At 28.5% G+C, this 15,843-nt stretch overlaps 1 protein-coding gene across 2 annotated transcripts in view; it reads right to left on the bottom strand.

The window, feature by feature from the left end:
- Nucleotides 1-15,843, bottom strand: part of LOC142329258 (homeobox protein araucan-like) — a 496,188-nt gene that overhangs the window by 213,762 nt on the left and 266,583 nt on the right. For both annotated transcript variants that reach the window (XM_075373678.1, XM_075373679.1), the window contains one exon: nt 13,269-13,586. In XM_075373678.1, coding sequence (XP_075229793.1) covers nt 13,269-13,586 — 318 coding nt within the window. The remainder of the gene's footprint in view (nt 1-13,268; nt 13,587-15,843) is intronic.

Raw genomic sequence — 15,843 nt, 5'->3', positions numbered from 1 at the left:
GATTTTGATTTTCTTCCCAGGTATTCAGAGAAAACTTGATTAAAGGAAATTTTTTGCCTAGAATGTATATATAAATAACACAAAAAACCTTTTCCAAAAAATGAAAAAAAAAATAATTTTTTTATTCTTTTACTCTGTCACCCTCGGTTTAGATATTTTTTTCAAAAATTCCTTGAAAGTTTATACTTTATATATACAACTGTCAAGAAATGTCTACAATTTTTTTTTTTTAACTGTAGACTTCCAGATCTAAAAGGTAGAAAGGTTTTTTGAATTTTTTTTTTTTTTTTATTTGAGCCTTATTGAAGGGAATGTTAAATTTAGAGAAAACTTTCGTGAATGAAATTTGTTAATCTTAATCTATACCTTTAGCCTAATACCTTTAGAAAACTTTTTTTTTTTTAATGTAATCCCCACCTCTAAAAAATAGTCTACTTTTGGTTTAATGACTCCAACTCTTTTGAGTTTTATTATTAAATTTTTTTTGTCCTAGTCTTCATCACTGAGACCTCCATTAAAGTAGCTTTGACACTTATATTTCAGAATCAAAATTGGAAGCAAATTTTTTCTTTAGTTTCATTAAAGATATACTTTATTTTTTTAATATTTTTAAACAATTTTCTTTTAAATTAGTATTTTTTTTAAGGGATTACTTCTTTATTTCCTAAATTTTTCCCATAGAAAAAAGAAGCTCCTAAAATCAAAAATCTTTTAATATTTTTCAAATTCGAATTTTTATTAAATTCAATTTCTTTTTAGTTCGAATTTTGATGCTTAAATCTTATTTAAGTAATCGTTACTTGACCGGCGTAGCCTGGAGCCAGCGTTTTTAAAATTTAAAAAAAAACTGTAAATATATATGTTTATTTAATATATTCAATCTCTAGCATCCTCGTAGCGGCTTCGCCCGCGCTATATGGTTACTTGTCTTTCCCGTCGCAGTCAATTATTTTTTTATTTAATGTTTTCTCAGTTAAGTAACCGGAATTAAGAGCAGCCAGTCGCGTCGCACATACAGGAACAATGACAGTGTTCATTCTTCAAAATTGTTAATTTCTTCACTTCTTTCAAGGTCGAATTTCCAAATATCTAGAAGTTGGTTTTTAGATATTCACTTGAAGATTATACAGACCAAAAATCAACTTATTTTTTTTTTTTGAAAAATAGTCGGGTATAAAAAAAAATCAAAGTTCCATTTTAACCCGTTAAAGTTGAAATTTCAAAAATTCCAGAAATTTTTTTTAGATATTAGTTATTCACATGAATATTAAATACATAAAAAAATCAAGTTATTATCTCTATTTGTTATTGAGAAATTAAGAAAATCGAATATTTCATTGTTTCTCCATTTTAACCCTTTAATCTCGGAATTTCAAAAACTTCTTTCTTATGTGCACTAGTTTTTGCTGGACGTTGATTTTGAATCACTCACAACATGTTATTTTATATATATAAATTTTTTCATTTAGTATTACTTTCTGTCTTTTTTAACAAATATATTTATAAATTTCATTTTTTTCAAATTTGTTGAGATCACACAGAGGATAAAGATTAAAATTTTAACGCACTTGAATGATATTACACTTGCACAGAATAAATTTCACAAAAAAACAACAATATTATTTACGAACAAATATAATAATATTCGATGACATATTTCAGGAGTTTCACATTACTTTTCAACATAAATTTATCATTAACACATTTTAGGATAACTTCGCTGAAGAAGTTGGCTTATGACATAATTAGCTTCAAAAGGTCTTTGGAAGAATAAGATCACTTAATTTAAATGTGAATTGTTTCAACAATTTTTAATAATTTTAAACGTCATATTTAAATAATGCTGTTGTTATTTACGAATTAATTATTTCATTATTTTATACAATAACGTGTAATTTACTTTTTCCGTATGTTTGGTTTAGATTACCATATCAGGATACTTTTCTAAAATTATCAAAATGAGCGAAAATCTTTTCAAAATTAATGTGTTCATATCAAAGAGAAACTTAATTAAATTTGTTTATATTTAATAAAGTTACCATGAAAAATATATACAGATAAATAAATTGTTGGCAGTTATAAAATTTCTTTTTTAAATTAAAAAATTGAAAGAACCTTAATTTATATAAATATAAGTAACAAATCAATTCTCTTTAATACTCAATGAGAATAAATTATTTTACACTTTAATGTTAACTCATACATAAACAACTCTACATATTTGTCTGTATTTCGAAAAAAAAAATAAATTCACTTGTTCTTAGTTAAAGATTATGAATTTAATGCATTAAATTAAACGAAATAAGAAAGAAATATATGGTCTTTATAAGTTGATCAACTCATTAAGTTGCAAATTGCTTACAATTAAGATATCGTTTGATTTTTCAATGTTTGTATATTATATTTAAAGAAAAACGTTTATACATTTTTTAAACAGGTTTAGACTTTCTTAAAGTGTGAAATTAAGTGTTAATCATTTTCTATATAATATGTATAATTTCTTAGATAAATTTTTATTATTTTTTTTAAGAAAATCGTAAGTTATAAATTTATTGTACATTTTTTTCTTTAATAATTAACAACGAATATAGTTGTATAACTAAATAGATAAGCCTATTATAAAATAGTATTTCAGAACAGGAATATAAAACTTAAAAATTCCATAACCATTACTATTTAGAATTTTAAATTAATATCTACTATTAATTAAATGACTACAAAATTAAATTAAACTTCCCACTAGGTCTAGTGGTAAACTCGTCGTCCTGATCAGCTGCTTTTGTAGTCGAGAATTCTGGGGTTCAAATTATAATAAAGATAGTTGTTTTTATTCAGATTTTAATACTAGATGGTGGATACCGTTGCTTTTGGTGATTAGGTTTCAATTAACAACACGTCTCGGGATGGTCGGCCCCAAGTTTGTCCAAGACTACAGATTTACCAGTACAATTACATTACACTGAGAAATCGCTAATGACTTTAATTGTTGTGCGACTATAAATAAAAAAAGCTGACAACACAATTAACAAAGCCGACAACTGTCGGTTGTTCCTGATGCATGGCATACATACACACACACACACAACTGAATTTAAAAAATTTATCATTTTATTTAAAATATAATCATCATTTTATTTGCAAAATGATATTTTGCAATACATCACGTGGTGTAGCAGTACTAGCGGCAACGAAGAGACTAATATAATTTCACAACTTACATGAAACAAATTTCGCTTGTAACTCTGGATAAAATGGCTAAAACTCTAAATATATGGAATATTTGGATGTTATAAGGGGAAGACACATCGGTTTGAATCAGACTTCATCTCCTTTTTCTTTTTTTAATTTATATATATTGATCTATTAATAATTACTAACCTCTGATTGTAAAAAAAAATTCACGATAAATAATAATTCAATAATAACAACAAAAAAATATCAGAAGTTATTAATGAAATAAATTCTATTTACTTTTCATTTGAAAAAATGTATCTATGTAAATAAATAGTCGTACAAGGAAGTTATTTAGTGGTTACATCACATTTTTACACTTTAAATATTATTTATTCTACCACTCACCTGTGACGTCAAAATATAATAAACAACTACAACAGCATTTTTTGGGGTGAGGGTGTGATTTTGCAAAAGCTTTTATTTTGCAGATATTTTTATTTTTTAATTGTTAACAAATGTGCCTAAGACAAAATGTGACTTTAATTGGGCGAAATCTCGAGATACTGAGGGTGACCTTACTGACCAAATTTGACCAAAATCGGTCCAGTAGTTCTGGAGATTTTAGGTGATTTAGAGGCGAACACACGTACACACGAACATAAACATTTGGAAAATTTCCATCCGGTTTTTTTGGTTTTTTGTGTTCCCTAGGTGTGAAAACGACAAGATCCGGGTGAAAATCCTCATATGGCCAAATTGGACCGATTACAATACTTTCCCTTCTATAGCAATAACGCTATCATGACGGGAAAATTAAAAAAATAATTCCAATTAATAAAATTTGAATTTTCTTATCGTTCGTTAAAGTGTATTGTTTTTTTTTTTAATTATTAACTTTTTATTAATAAAGTTCTTGTAGTTATTAATTTGTTAATAATGAGTTTAGCGTTTAACGTTTAAAATGCTAATCCATATTTAAAAATATCAAACGTATCCACGTTATGAATAATTTACAAATATTTATTGAAATCGATACTTTTTTTATAATGAAATTGCTTTCAGTTAGTTTTTAAGAGAAAATAAACGAAGTTAAGAGAACTCTTTGATTTGCTTCGTTTCTTTGGTGTGTTTTAAAAATAATAACTTGTAATGTACATAATTTTTGTAATAAAAATATAAACAATATTTTAAGTTTTCGGGATGCTTTTTTAAACATAAATTTTATGTAAAAGTATATACACTTCGAGTGTTCCTTTAACTGTTCTGGTGTAAAATTTTGTATTAATTAATTTTCCTTAATATGTAATACCACCAGCCCAGTTATAACCCCCTTCCAGATTCTACTTCTAACGGGCCCAAACATTAATATTTTTGTTATACAGTAAGATTTAAAATTAGAATTTTTAAAATACCCACGACGAAAAACCTTAAAAAACGTAGAATAATAAAATAACTATATTTTTACCTTTTCATCCTCTGTGTCATTGTGATATTGTTATTAAGAACGTAAAACTTAAGATTTTGATTAACCGTCGTGCGTGACCCGTAGACTGCATAGATTAGCTTTAGTATCATCATACCAGGATTGTTAATCAAAATCTTAAATTTTATTGTCTTAAAAACTACATACTTATAAGATAAAAATACAGTTATTTAATTATTTCACATTTTTTGAGGTTTTTTGTCGTGGGTTTTTTTAAATTTTATTTTATATTTATTACTTTTTAAAGATTAGTAAACCTGCGCCCAACAGTGGGACTTTTATAGGCGGATGATAATGAAGTTAATGATAATCAGCGTAAATTGTTTAATACTTGGAAGTATTTAAAAGCGTTTTGAAGAAACATATCTATTGCAGCGCCCCGTGACGGCTTATAACCCTAAGAATCTGCTCTGAGGTGATACCTATGTCATACAAGAAACTGCATCAAAATCGGCCCAACCGTTTTAGAGAAATACATCTACTGCAGCATCCCTTGATGGCCTGTAACCGTAAAATATGTCTAAGAACCTACTCTGAAGTGATACCTATGTAATTCAAAAAACCGCATCAATATTGGTCTAGTAGTTTTTAAGGAGAATGGTAACAGAAATATACTCAAACACACACACAACCTCTTACCCGAAACTCATATAGCGTTCCCGTTCCGTCGTGGGTAATAATTTTAGATTAACAACCATACATTCAATTTTTTTTGAAAATTTTTGTTGTCAGAGTATCTCAAGATTTCGATAAATATGAATGAACGGAAGGGTAAAATTTTAACTAATATATTCCCACGGTTATACCAGTCGGGAAAGAAAAATGGAAATCAAAGTAATGTCATTCAATAAGCTTACCAAGAATAATTTTTCCTTTTCGAAAAAATATTTATAACCAAAATATTTATAACCATATTTATAAAAAAATATTTATAATAATATTTTAACAAAACTTAAATCGGAAATTTCAAATCTCCTCAAGGTAATATTCTTACTAGTCTAAAACATAAAATTCATATACAATTATTTCAGTTTACTGCCGTTTTTTTTTTTTCTTTGACACATGTTGATTTAACAGTCTCACGGTAAATTACAAAATCCCACGACTGATATGATCACGATAAACGTGCTCTGGTGACACCACGACAAACTATTCAACTGTTCTTCTCAATAATATATGAAACAAACAACCGTTACAATTGATAGTTGACTGCATTTTAACCAGTTATCCGGTTGATTAGGTTTTCTTTTGAAAGGGGGAGAACAAGATAAAAAGTTAAAATTTTCAAATATGAATTATTTTTTTTTTAATTTTAATTTTATGCAATATAAGAACGCAAAAGAAAAATAAATAAATACATTATAATATATTAAATATAATTTTATAAATCATTTTATATAGAAAAGTATCTAAATGACAATAAAACATTTCTTCATTGTCTTTTTGAAAATTACGTAAATGAATCGAAATAAATGTAATAGAAAAATTATGTAATATTTAATATTATCTCATATATTTAATAGTATTATTAAAATATAGTAATGCAATAGTAATAAATGAGATTTTAACGTCATAAAAATCAATTTTATATTGCAAATATTAAGGTTGATTGGATAAACAATCTAATTCCCTGTATCAAACAATATAAAATCCGAAGATGTAAATTTAAAACAGACAATATAAAAAAAAAATATATATATGCTTCTCGTTTTCTTAGTGGACGTTACAAAATAAGGAAGTGATATGTGATTATCAACACGCCCAACCACCTTTAACATAAAATAACATAATATCCAATCGAATTCAAGAACTACCCAATTAAAGTTGAATATACGCCCACTAGGTACATTTAACATGATAAAAAAATACGTTTGCTTGAACTTGATCTGAACTATACGGCCCTTTCTTTGTGTTTGTTATAAAAAGACAAGGTCGTATTTAAAGAAAGCTTTTAATTAATATTCAGATATATTATTACAGGCTTACATATATTAGACTATATTATATTGCCTATATTCATATAAATACTATACGGTACATAACTTAATTTTTAATATTTTGTTTTGTTATTTTGCCGTGAGGAATATAAAACCACTATTAAAAATAAGGTAGTTATTTTTATTTATAGTGTACTTGATTTTTTTGTGGTATAATTAGTTCAAAACTATATTAGTAGATATATTAGAACGCCTTCTCAGTTTTACGCCACTATTTATGTAAATATTAAAATTATTGTAATAACAATTGCGGCAAAGGTTAACATATTTTATCATTAATTGTAAATTTGTTATTGATTTTCATTTTCTTTGTTATTCATAAATGATTATTACACTACTATCCAAATAGTATGAAGACACTATATTCCTTTTACCGGTCTTTTTGAAGTCCGTAACCTTTTTGTCAATAAGGGCGCAAAGTAAATTTAAAAGTTATTGGAGACGCATGAAAAGTTACTGGGGGCGCAACACTATTATTACACAATAAACAGATACATTTCCCTTTAAAGTCAATAAAATAAAATTGTTCTTCCCAGTTAGCATTAAAACAATAAATTATTTTTCTTTTGCCATTATTTATGATGGGTTATTTATAAAATCCGTTTAACCAGTACAACACATATTTGATAGTGAAAAGCACGACTATCTTGCGTGATATGGTTATTAATAATATGTAAATAATAAAATATAGTCAATAATAACAACACTCAAAATACGGTAACATACTACCAAATTTATCAGAAGCGAGAAAATTCCTACGTGCTAAGAGCAAGTGTGTCAGTGTATGACCTAGATTGCTATTTTCTGACACTGAGCTAGCGCAATTATATTGTCTCTTACGCCGATACGGGTATTGGTTAAGTAGATTGTAATATAGTGAGGGCGTGTAAAAATCTTATCGAGAGCGCCATGGCAACTGCGGGCGCCGGGTTGCCAACGCCTGTTCTAGAAGATCACCTGGTATAGGTTCCTGAATTTTTAAAATAAAATCGAAAAACAAGGTAAAACCGGATTTAAGAGACTCGTTTGGTTTTAATCAATGCTTCTTTAAATTTTGATTATTTAATTTCGATTTCAAATTAACGATTGCTTGGAAAAATTAATTTTATTTTAATTTAGCGTAAACTTTAGAAAATAGGTATTTAAAGATTATTTATTATTTTGCTACTGTATACGTTGCGTTCTGTTCAACTAGTGAGCACTAAGCAAATCCCCACGGCACAGTGAGATGAGAATGATATTTATGACATATAAATGAGGTGTAGTCTTTTACAGTCTCTGGACGACCAATCCGAAGACGTGTGGTTAATTGAACCTCAACACCCAAGGTAAATAGTATCCACTGTCTAGTAATCAAATCAATTAACATTTTACTAAGATTTGAATAACGGTCCCTTCAACTTCGAAAATCACTTGTTAAACAACTGATTTGCGACGACAAATTAATCACTAGAACAGATGAGCTGCTATTTAATGATGAATTGAAAAATTTTTTTTTAGTTTTAAATAACTACTTTTTTCTTTTTTTCCACACTTTGATATCTATTATCAATAACAGCTGAGTTTAATTTCCCGTCTAGATAGCACTATACCAAAGAAAGTATTGTAATCAGTCCAATTTGGGCATATGTGGTTTTCACCGGATCTTGACGTTTTGACACCTAAGAAATCCAAAAAAACCGAATGGAAATTTTACGGATGTTAATGTTCGTGTGTACGCGCGCGTGCGCGCGTGTGTGTCTTTGGTATTGGCCTCTAAATCACCTTACATCTCCAGAACTACTGGACTGATTTTGACCAAACTCGGTCTGATTACTTCTATATATGTGGCGTTGATGACATTACATTTTCAACTAAAAAGGTTAAAATAAAAAAATTTTAAGGGTTACAAGGGGGTGAGGCTGTAGGGCAAGGTTACCCTCAGTATTATGCCTAAGGTCATATTTTTCTTAAACACATTTGTCAACGATTAAAAAATAACAATATATACAATTTTTTTTTTTTTTTAAATCGCATCCCAACCCCAAAAAATGCTGTTATAATCGTCTCCTATGCTGTGACATCGCAGGTGGACGGTAGAATTAAATAAACGAATAGTATTTTAAGTATAAAAAAGTAACTCGGTGTGGGTGAATTTCTAACTCGAACGCCCGGTTGATACGGTAACTAGTACTTTAAGCCTCGCTGTACAGTCTACCGACCGTATAAGTAAAATTTGTCTATGTAAGTTGTGAAACTACATTAGTACAATTAGTGCCGACCGTTGCCGCTAGTACCGCCACACCCGCGCCAGTTAAATACGGTATGCGCGTGTGCTTTAGTTAGAATCATTGAATTAAATAAACGAAAAAGTATTATATTTAAATAAAATGATAAATATTTTTAATTAAGTTGTGTGTGTAAGTCGTGCATCAGAAATAATCCATACTGGTAGGACTTTCTCGGGACCCGGCTTTAGCCGCGTGATGAGAAAGTCCTAGAACTATGTTGTCACTATTTTTGATAGGTATCCATTTTTATATCTTTGTTCTCTCCTCCTCAAAATTGTAGAATAAAAAAGGGTAACACTTCACATTTTTAAGCTTTTATTATACCCGTTAGAAGTTTCATTGCGTTTATAAACCGCAGTAAACGCCCTCAATCGGCTTCTGATTTACAAAACAATTTACAGCTTAAATGAAAAAACAAACGTGTAATTCTTTGTAGTTGATGGTTTATAAAAGAAAAGTAAAATGAATAAAAAAGTATTTATTTTTATATGAATTAATTAATAAAATTAGTTTTAACGCACAAGAAACTTACAATATAATTACTTTTACAAGTAGAATTTGTTTTTATTTTTATAACTATGAATTTCAACGTGACCTTCAGTGTAAAATTTCAAATAAGTAAAATCCTCTTGAATGAAAAAACAAAATTTATAAATAAATAATTTATAACAATGTGAATTAGTGAAAGCGTGAAACTCTGAAAATGAGTTTTTATTTATTTAATATATATTTTAATAACAAAAATAAATATACTCAGCCACACGCAATGACATAAAATAAATTATTCTTTTATATAAAATATATCTTACTAGAAGAAGAAAATGTTCTTTTTTGTTTTTTCAATTTAGTTTTAGTTTGTGCCTTTACTGCAGGATTTCTTGAGTTATTTAACGAATATATGTTAATCGCTCTGGTATTCCATGCTGTTCAATATATATAATACACAACCGATATGATAATATCGATCGTGATATGATATTATTTGTTTTCTGTATTTGAATGGTTGATTTTTTGAATTTGATTACAGTAATAAGCGTCGATACGTCAACTGAATGAAATTCTATGTTTCTTTAGTGGTATATACGATGTTTACGGTGAATACCACTTGTCAATTCATTTTTAATTTTACTTCATTATTCATTGTTCCCTCAATTTAATGTTAAATTGATGTGTGTTTTTTTCTTTTTTTGCTTTTATTATATTAATAAATTATATTACTGGTAATCTTTGAAACAGGCTTGTCTCTAGAAGTAGCTAATATCCAATAACTTCGGAATGTTGTCTGAACTGTATTATTAATTAATCTAAATTAATCTGATTGTAAGATAGAATAATAATTAGAGTTTATAATATTTGATTTAATTGGAAATAAAATTATTATTATTAATATGAAAACTTTATATAAATATTGTTACTGATTTTAAAATACAGTTTTATAAATAACTAAACCATAGCTCAATGCTTTTTACTGCAAAAAAAAAAATTGTATTGACTTTTTTATATTCTTGTATCTTTACAAGAAAAAATGTTTGAATTCAAACATAATTACAAATTTAAGGGTTTTCTTATGTAAATTTATTTATATTACTATAAACAATTTTAATGCTATGTACTGCATAAACCCAAATGTACTTAAAGATTTTAATTTATATTCCCGGATATTATTAGGTAATTATAACTATAGTAAAAATTTATAGCCCAATGCGTATATATTATAATTAAACAACAATATTACCGATTATTTTATATTAATCGATTAATCGGTAGATTACATTACTTGATTTATCGATTAATTTTAAGTGTTATATAAGTTGTACAGGAAAATTATCGTGTAATGTAATATTACGTTTACTTATATTAAATACGTTATAAATGTTAACAATTTTACGTGCAGTTTAATCGTAAATATTTGTTAAATTGGCAGCTTTGTTTTCATATTTTGCCAACTTTCATTTTTTCCGTATATCATTATCTTTCAAATGTATGTGTACCTTTACCAGCGAACTAAGTGTTTTAAATTTTTTTTTCTGGTATAAATATTTGATAATTATATAAAAAATCGTATAATTTTTTAAGTTATCTTGATTGGTTTTGTTTTTTTTTTTGCAATTGGGAAATAATTTTTATTTTTCCGGCACAGTTCTACTGTTTCTGCAGCGACATAGCTATAAAAATAATATATAGCGATCAATAAAAGTGTTAGGCTTCGAGGTTTTATAAATCATGAATTTCCATTTTTTTTATTTTTCGGTGTTTAAAATTTAAATATTTTCATTCTACTGGATGTAAATAATTTATAAAATGAACTCTTTTTAATATATAAAATCTTTCAAAAAGCGATACATTAGTTTTATTTACATTTAACTGACACAGTATTTCTTATAACAATGACATAAATAAAGAATCTTAATTTATAAATTGCACTGATCAGATTTCTTATTTTCTTTATAAATAATGATGTTTATTATATAACCTGTTTGAAAAAATATGAAGGTGTTACTTGTAAGGCTGAATATCACCTACATATCATTGAGTCTGGTATGCTGATATCCAACAATATATTTGATTCAGTGAAGAGGATAATGGGAAACCACTCCTTTCCTTATTCTTCTTAATAATCTTGGTATTGGATGCTTGTTATTCTTGGGAATAGCTACGCCGTTTTTCGGGCTTTTGCTAGAGTATAATCGTTACATAATAATACATCCATGATATGTATTTAACGATGGTTTTTGGTATTTAATGTTGAAGTACACTATACGGTATATTTGAAATCAAACTGCGGTCAATGGTCCACACTCATATTCTGGAAAGAAATTTTCCACGTTTCTCTTTGAAATTTTTTCATCAAATTATTATAAATTTCATAATTTTTGTTTTTATAGCACTGCTTCTTTAAACATAGTCCAGAAAATTCCATCTAAGTACTATTAATTTACGTGACATTGTTGTAGAAAAAGTTTGAATTTTCTTTCTATTAATTTAAAAGACTACAATAATTTCGTGGTTTGATTTTGAGGTAGTCAATGAAAATTATTTTATGTAATATTTTTTTAAATAATTTATTGGTTTTAATTAAGATGATTAGAATAGTATGTTAAATAGATTTTATCTGTGCTTTCTCTGTTGAATAACATAAATATCTCTTACATTCATTTAGATTTTCGTATTGTAATGGTATAAATTAATAAATAGGATATTTTGTTTTAAATTCCCATCATTTAATTTCATTAATAAGTTTCTTACTTTATTGATACTGTATTCCGCATACTTACGATTGTTATTTCGTCATAAATTTATAGTCTTATTAGAAATAATGACCATTTTAATTATTTCCATAGAATGCGACCGAAGGTTTAGTTATCAGAACTTCGTAAAAATGAAAGGTTATAGAAATTTCCTGATTCCTTTCATTTTTTTCTGCTGTAAATATCATTATTTATAATTTTGCATTTTCTCCTAATATAACTGTGTGAGCATTTTTAAAATTATCTTATGCTGTATCAACTAGCTACATATTTGTAATGATTAATGATATTAATCATTTCAATACTACAGCATAAGATATATAAACAGGATGTCCCACGAAGAAACGGAGAATCTTTCAGGACGTGTTTTACTGGTGAAAATAATAATAAGCGTTTATATAATCATAAGTCTGGAAATGCCTTTTTTCACGTTACGATGCTCTTTTACACGACCTTATGATCAACCGTTACGGCAAGGGATGATCAAAATGTTTCTGGAATTGTAAGAAGTGGGGTTTGTCGTAAGTTAAACACGTGAAACTTTTTTCACAAGCAACCATAGCCGTATTTAGTAAATTTGAAATTTTTCTTAATTTTAAGGTGGAAATCTTTTTCATCCTTCTTAGCACCGGTGAAATCTACCTCCGCCTTCCAGCGTGCCGAAAGGAATTTTTTACTTCTATGCATGTTCTCGTATCTTTTTAATTTTATTGAAATACATTTATGTTCTTTTTCTTATATTTTCCTCTTTTCTTTAAGTATGACCCATTAAACATTAGAATGATATGTCCATAACGTATGATAAACCTTTTTTAATTTTTCAATTATCCGGATTGCTGAATATCCGGATTCGATCTTGCAAAGGTCAATTCAGATATCGGCGTTCACTGTAATAATTATTTATCTTGAAATATGATATATATTTTTTGATTTAAACGGAAAATCTTAAAATGAATGTTAAAATTTAATAAGTTAAAAAGATTCTATAACGAACAGAAAATATATTTCCGCTGCTCAGTATATTTTTCTGTCAGCATAGAATTACATACTCGAACATATATGTATTATTTTAAAAAAAAATAAATTGTTTACTTACGAGTGGTGAATAAAAGGCTGAGCTGTCTATACTGGGGTAGGGATTCTGATCGGTGGATGGATAAGGTGTGCCGTACCCGGTTGATAACCTAGGATACGAAGATAGCGCGAGACGGGCAGAATCGTACTGACAAGAGCAGACGGTCTGACCGGATACAGGATCGGTCATAATGGGACGTCCATTTTCACAGCAGGAACCAGTTCCAGACGCTGAACCGCTCGGGGATACGGCGCCTGTTGAAACGCCACTACTGGCTGTACTTGCCCCTGCACCTGGGGGCGGTGACACTGTTCCCGTCGGTTGTCCCGCCACCAGCAGCTGTAACAAAGATAATAAAAAAATCTGCTTTAATATATTTTTTATTTATAAATTGTAAACAAAATAAAAAAATAAAAATAGAACTAAATGTTTAATATTGTTGCGTGTTTGCGGTTCTACAAGGATATTGAGAGACTACCAAACATAAAAATTTCTTATAAATACAATTTATTACTCTAGAGATAATAAATAATTAAAATAATAGTAATAATGATGAAAATACATATGTATAACATACAAAATAGTAATTCAAATAAAAACGACAAGATTTGTTTAATGGCAGTTAAATCACAAAACTCAGAATATAGTCCAATTTACTAAAAAAGTTGAAATAGCTGGTAGAAACTAATATTGCTTTAACAAGATAACAATAGAACAATCTCACGTTCATGCAATTCACTTTCTGCAAATATTACTACTTTTACTGCTAGAACTACCCCACACTTTATGAATAAGTAGAATACTTTCACTCTTACACTGCTGTCTTTTTTTCTTGTTTAGCTTCCGGGAATCACCGTCAGGTATTACTTGAGGATGAATGAGGATGACGTATGAGTGTACGTAAAATGTAGTCTTACACAGTCTCAGGTCGACCATTTCTGTGATGTGTGGTTAATTGAAACCCAACCACCAAAGAACACCGGTAACCGCGATCTATTATTAATCAGATCCGTATAAATGTAACTGGCTTTACTAGGATTTGAACACTGGAACTATCTCGACTTCGAAATCAGCTGATTTGCGAAGACGCGTTCACCACTAGATCAACCTGGTAGGTTACTTACACTGCTATATACCAATAACTCACATCTCGATTCCCTCCCGAGGGGAGAAGATCCCGCCTCGTAGCGTGTCCGGTCGCTACACCAACCCCTCCGTTCCTAGCCAGTAGTGGCTTTAACGGAGGACCAATAACTCACTGAACGACTTCCTGCAAACACCCATTGTCATAAGTTGGAATACTCGTGACGTACTCTTCACTCGTTATTACCACACAGTCACCGCAGCCGCAACGAACTCTGTCTTGTAAAACTGTGTTATCGCTTGTTATTACGACTGCGCCGAACACGGATTCGTAGAACTAATGACTATCTCCGCCGGTCTCTGACAGTATTTATATTCCCTGGCCTACAGAACCTGTACCCGCCTGATCCCTTTGTTGAATTGTTGAAGCGTATCATTTTCATCGTCCGCGCCTTTCGCTTTTCTATAAATTCTTATTTCGGTCCGGGAACCCTTCTGGTCAAACAACAGTTTTTGAGGTGCAATTATTTGTATTACAAAGAACAGATTGTTAAACGGACCTGTTACGCTATGAAAAGAATCCCTTTTCGTTCCTTCTAGATTCTTTTTTTTTTCTTAATTGGAAGAAGTCGGGTACCCTGGTCCGTTTTACTGGTCTGTTACAATATAATATGAGTTTTTTATTTATTTTTTCCTTCATCCATTAATTTTAAAACTGAGTATCTGGAATTTTTATAAGTATGAATACTCAATAAAGCGTAAGCAAAAATTTTTATATAACATGACAAAAAATAAATAAACTAGTTTTCTTTTTCCAAAATTGTGGAGCTAATTATGTTAAGCAAAATAAAAGTTATTAGAAGTTAGAAACGAGAAATAGATTTATTTCTACGTCATCTTTTGTTGAAAAACAGACTTATTTGAAAGTGAAAGAGATAGATAGAATTCAAAGCTTCGTAAAATGACACAGATAACGGATTTTACAAAATTTTGAGGTTCAAACTTTCAAAAGTTTTCTTATAATATTTGTACGTAATTTTTTTTCCAAAATTATTTCTTTGTTATTCTTTTTTTAAGGAAAAATTAATTTTATTTGTATAATTTCATTATTTACGTATTTATACCAAATGAAGTCTGTATTGTATGATTAATTTATCACATAAACTTAAAATTTGTGCGTAGAAATATTTTATAAAACTCTTTTAGTGAAAAATACCAAAACTAATCGAGATTCAATCTCGGGAAGTTCAGTTATAAGGTTGAGACACTACCGATCTGCCAAGGAGGTCAGCCACTTTTAATAATATTATTAAAAAATTACGTCAATAGGTCTTTGTACTCATGCCATTCATTTCATTTCTAATTAGAAAATTTTATATATTTAAAAGTAATGAACTAGTAATATATGGTATTAAAGTGAATTTCCTTAAATTTTATTTTTTTTTATTTTTGCCTCAAAAAAAGGACTTTACTTCATCTTTCTGTAATCTCCTTGTAAGACTTTCGTCTGTTT

The sequence above is a fragment of the Lycorma delicatula genome, chromosome 8 (genome assembly GCF_047948215.1).
Source record: "Lycorma delicatula isolate Av1 chromosome 8, ASM4794821v1, whole genome shotgun sequence".
Lineage (NCBI taxonomy): Eukaryota > Metazoa > Arthropoda > Insecta > Hemiptera > Fulgoridae > Lycorma > Lycorma delicatula.
The sequence above is the reverse complement of the archived record's forward strand: the minus strand, read 5'-3'. Positions and strand labels throughout refer to the sequence as shown.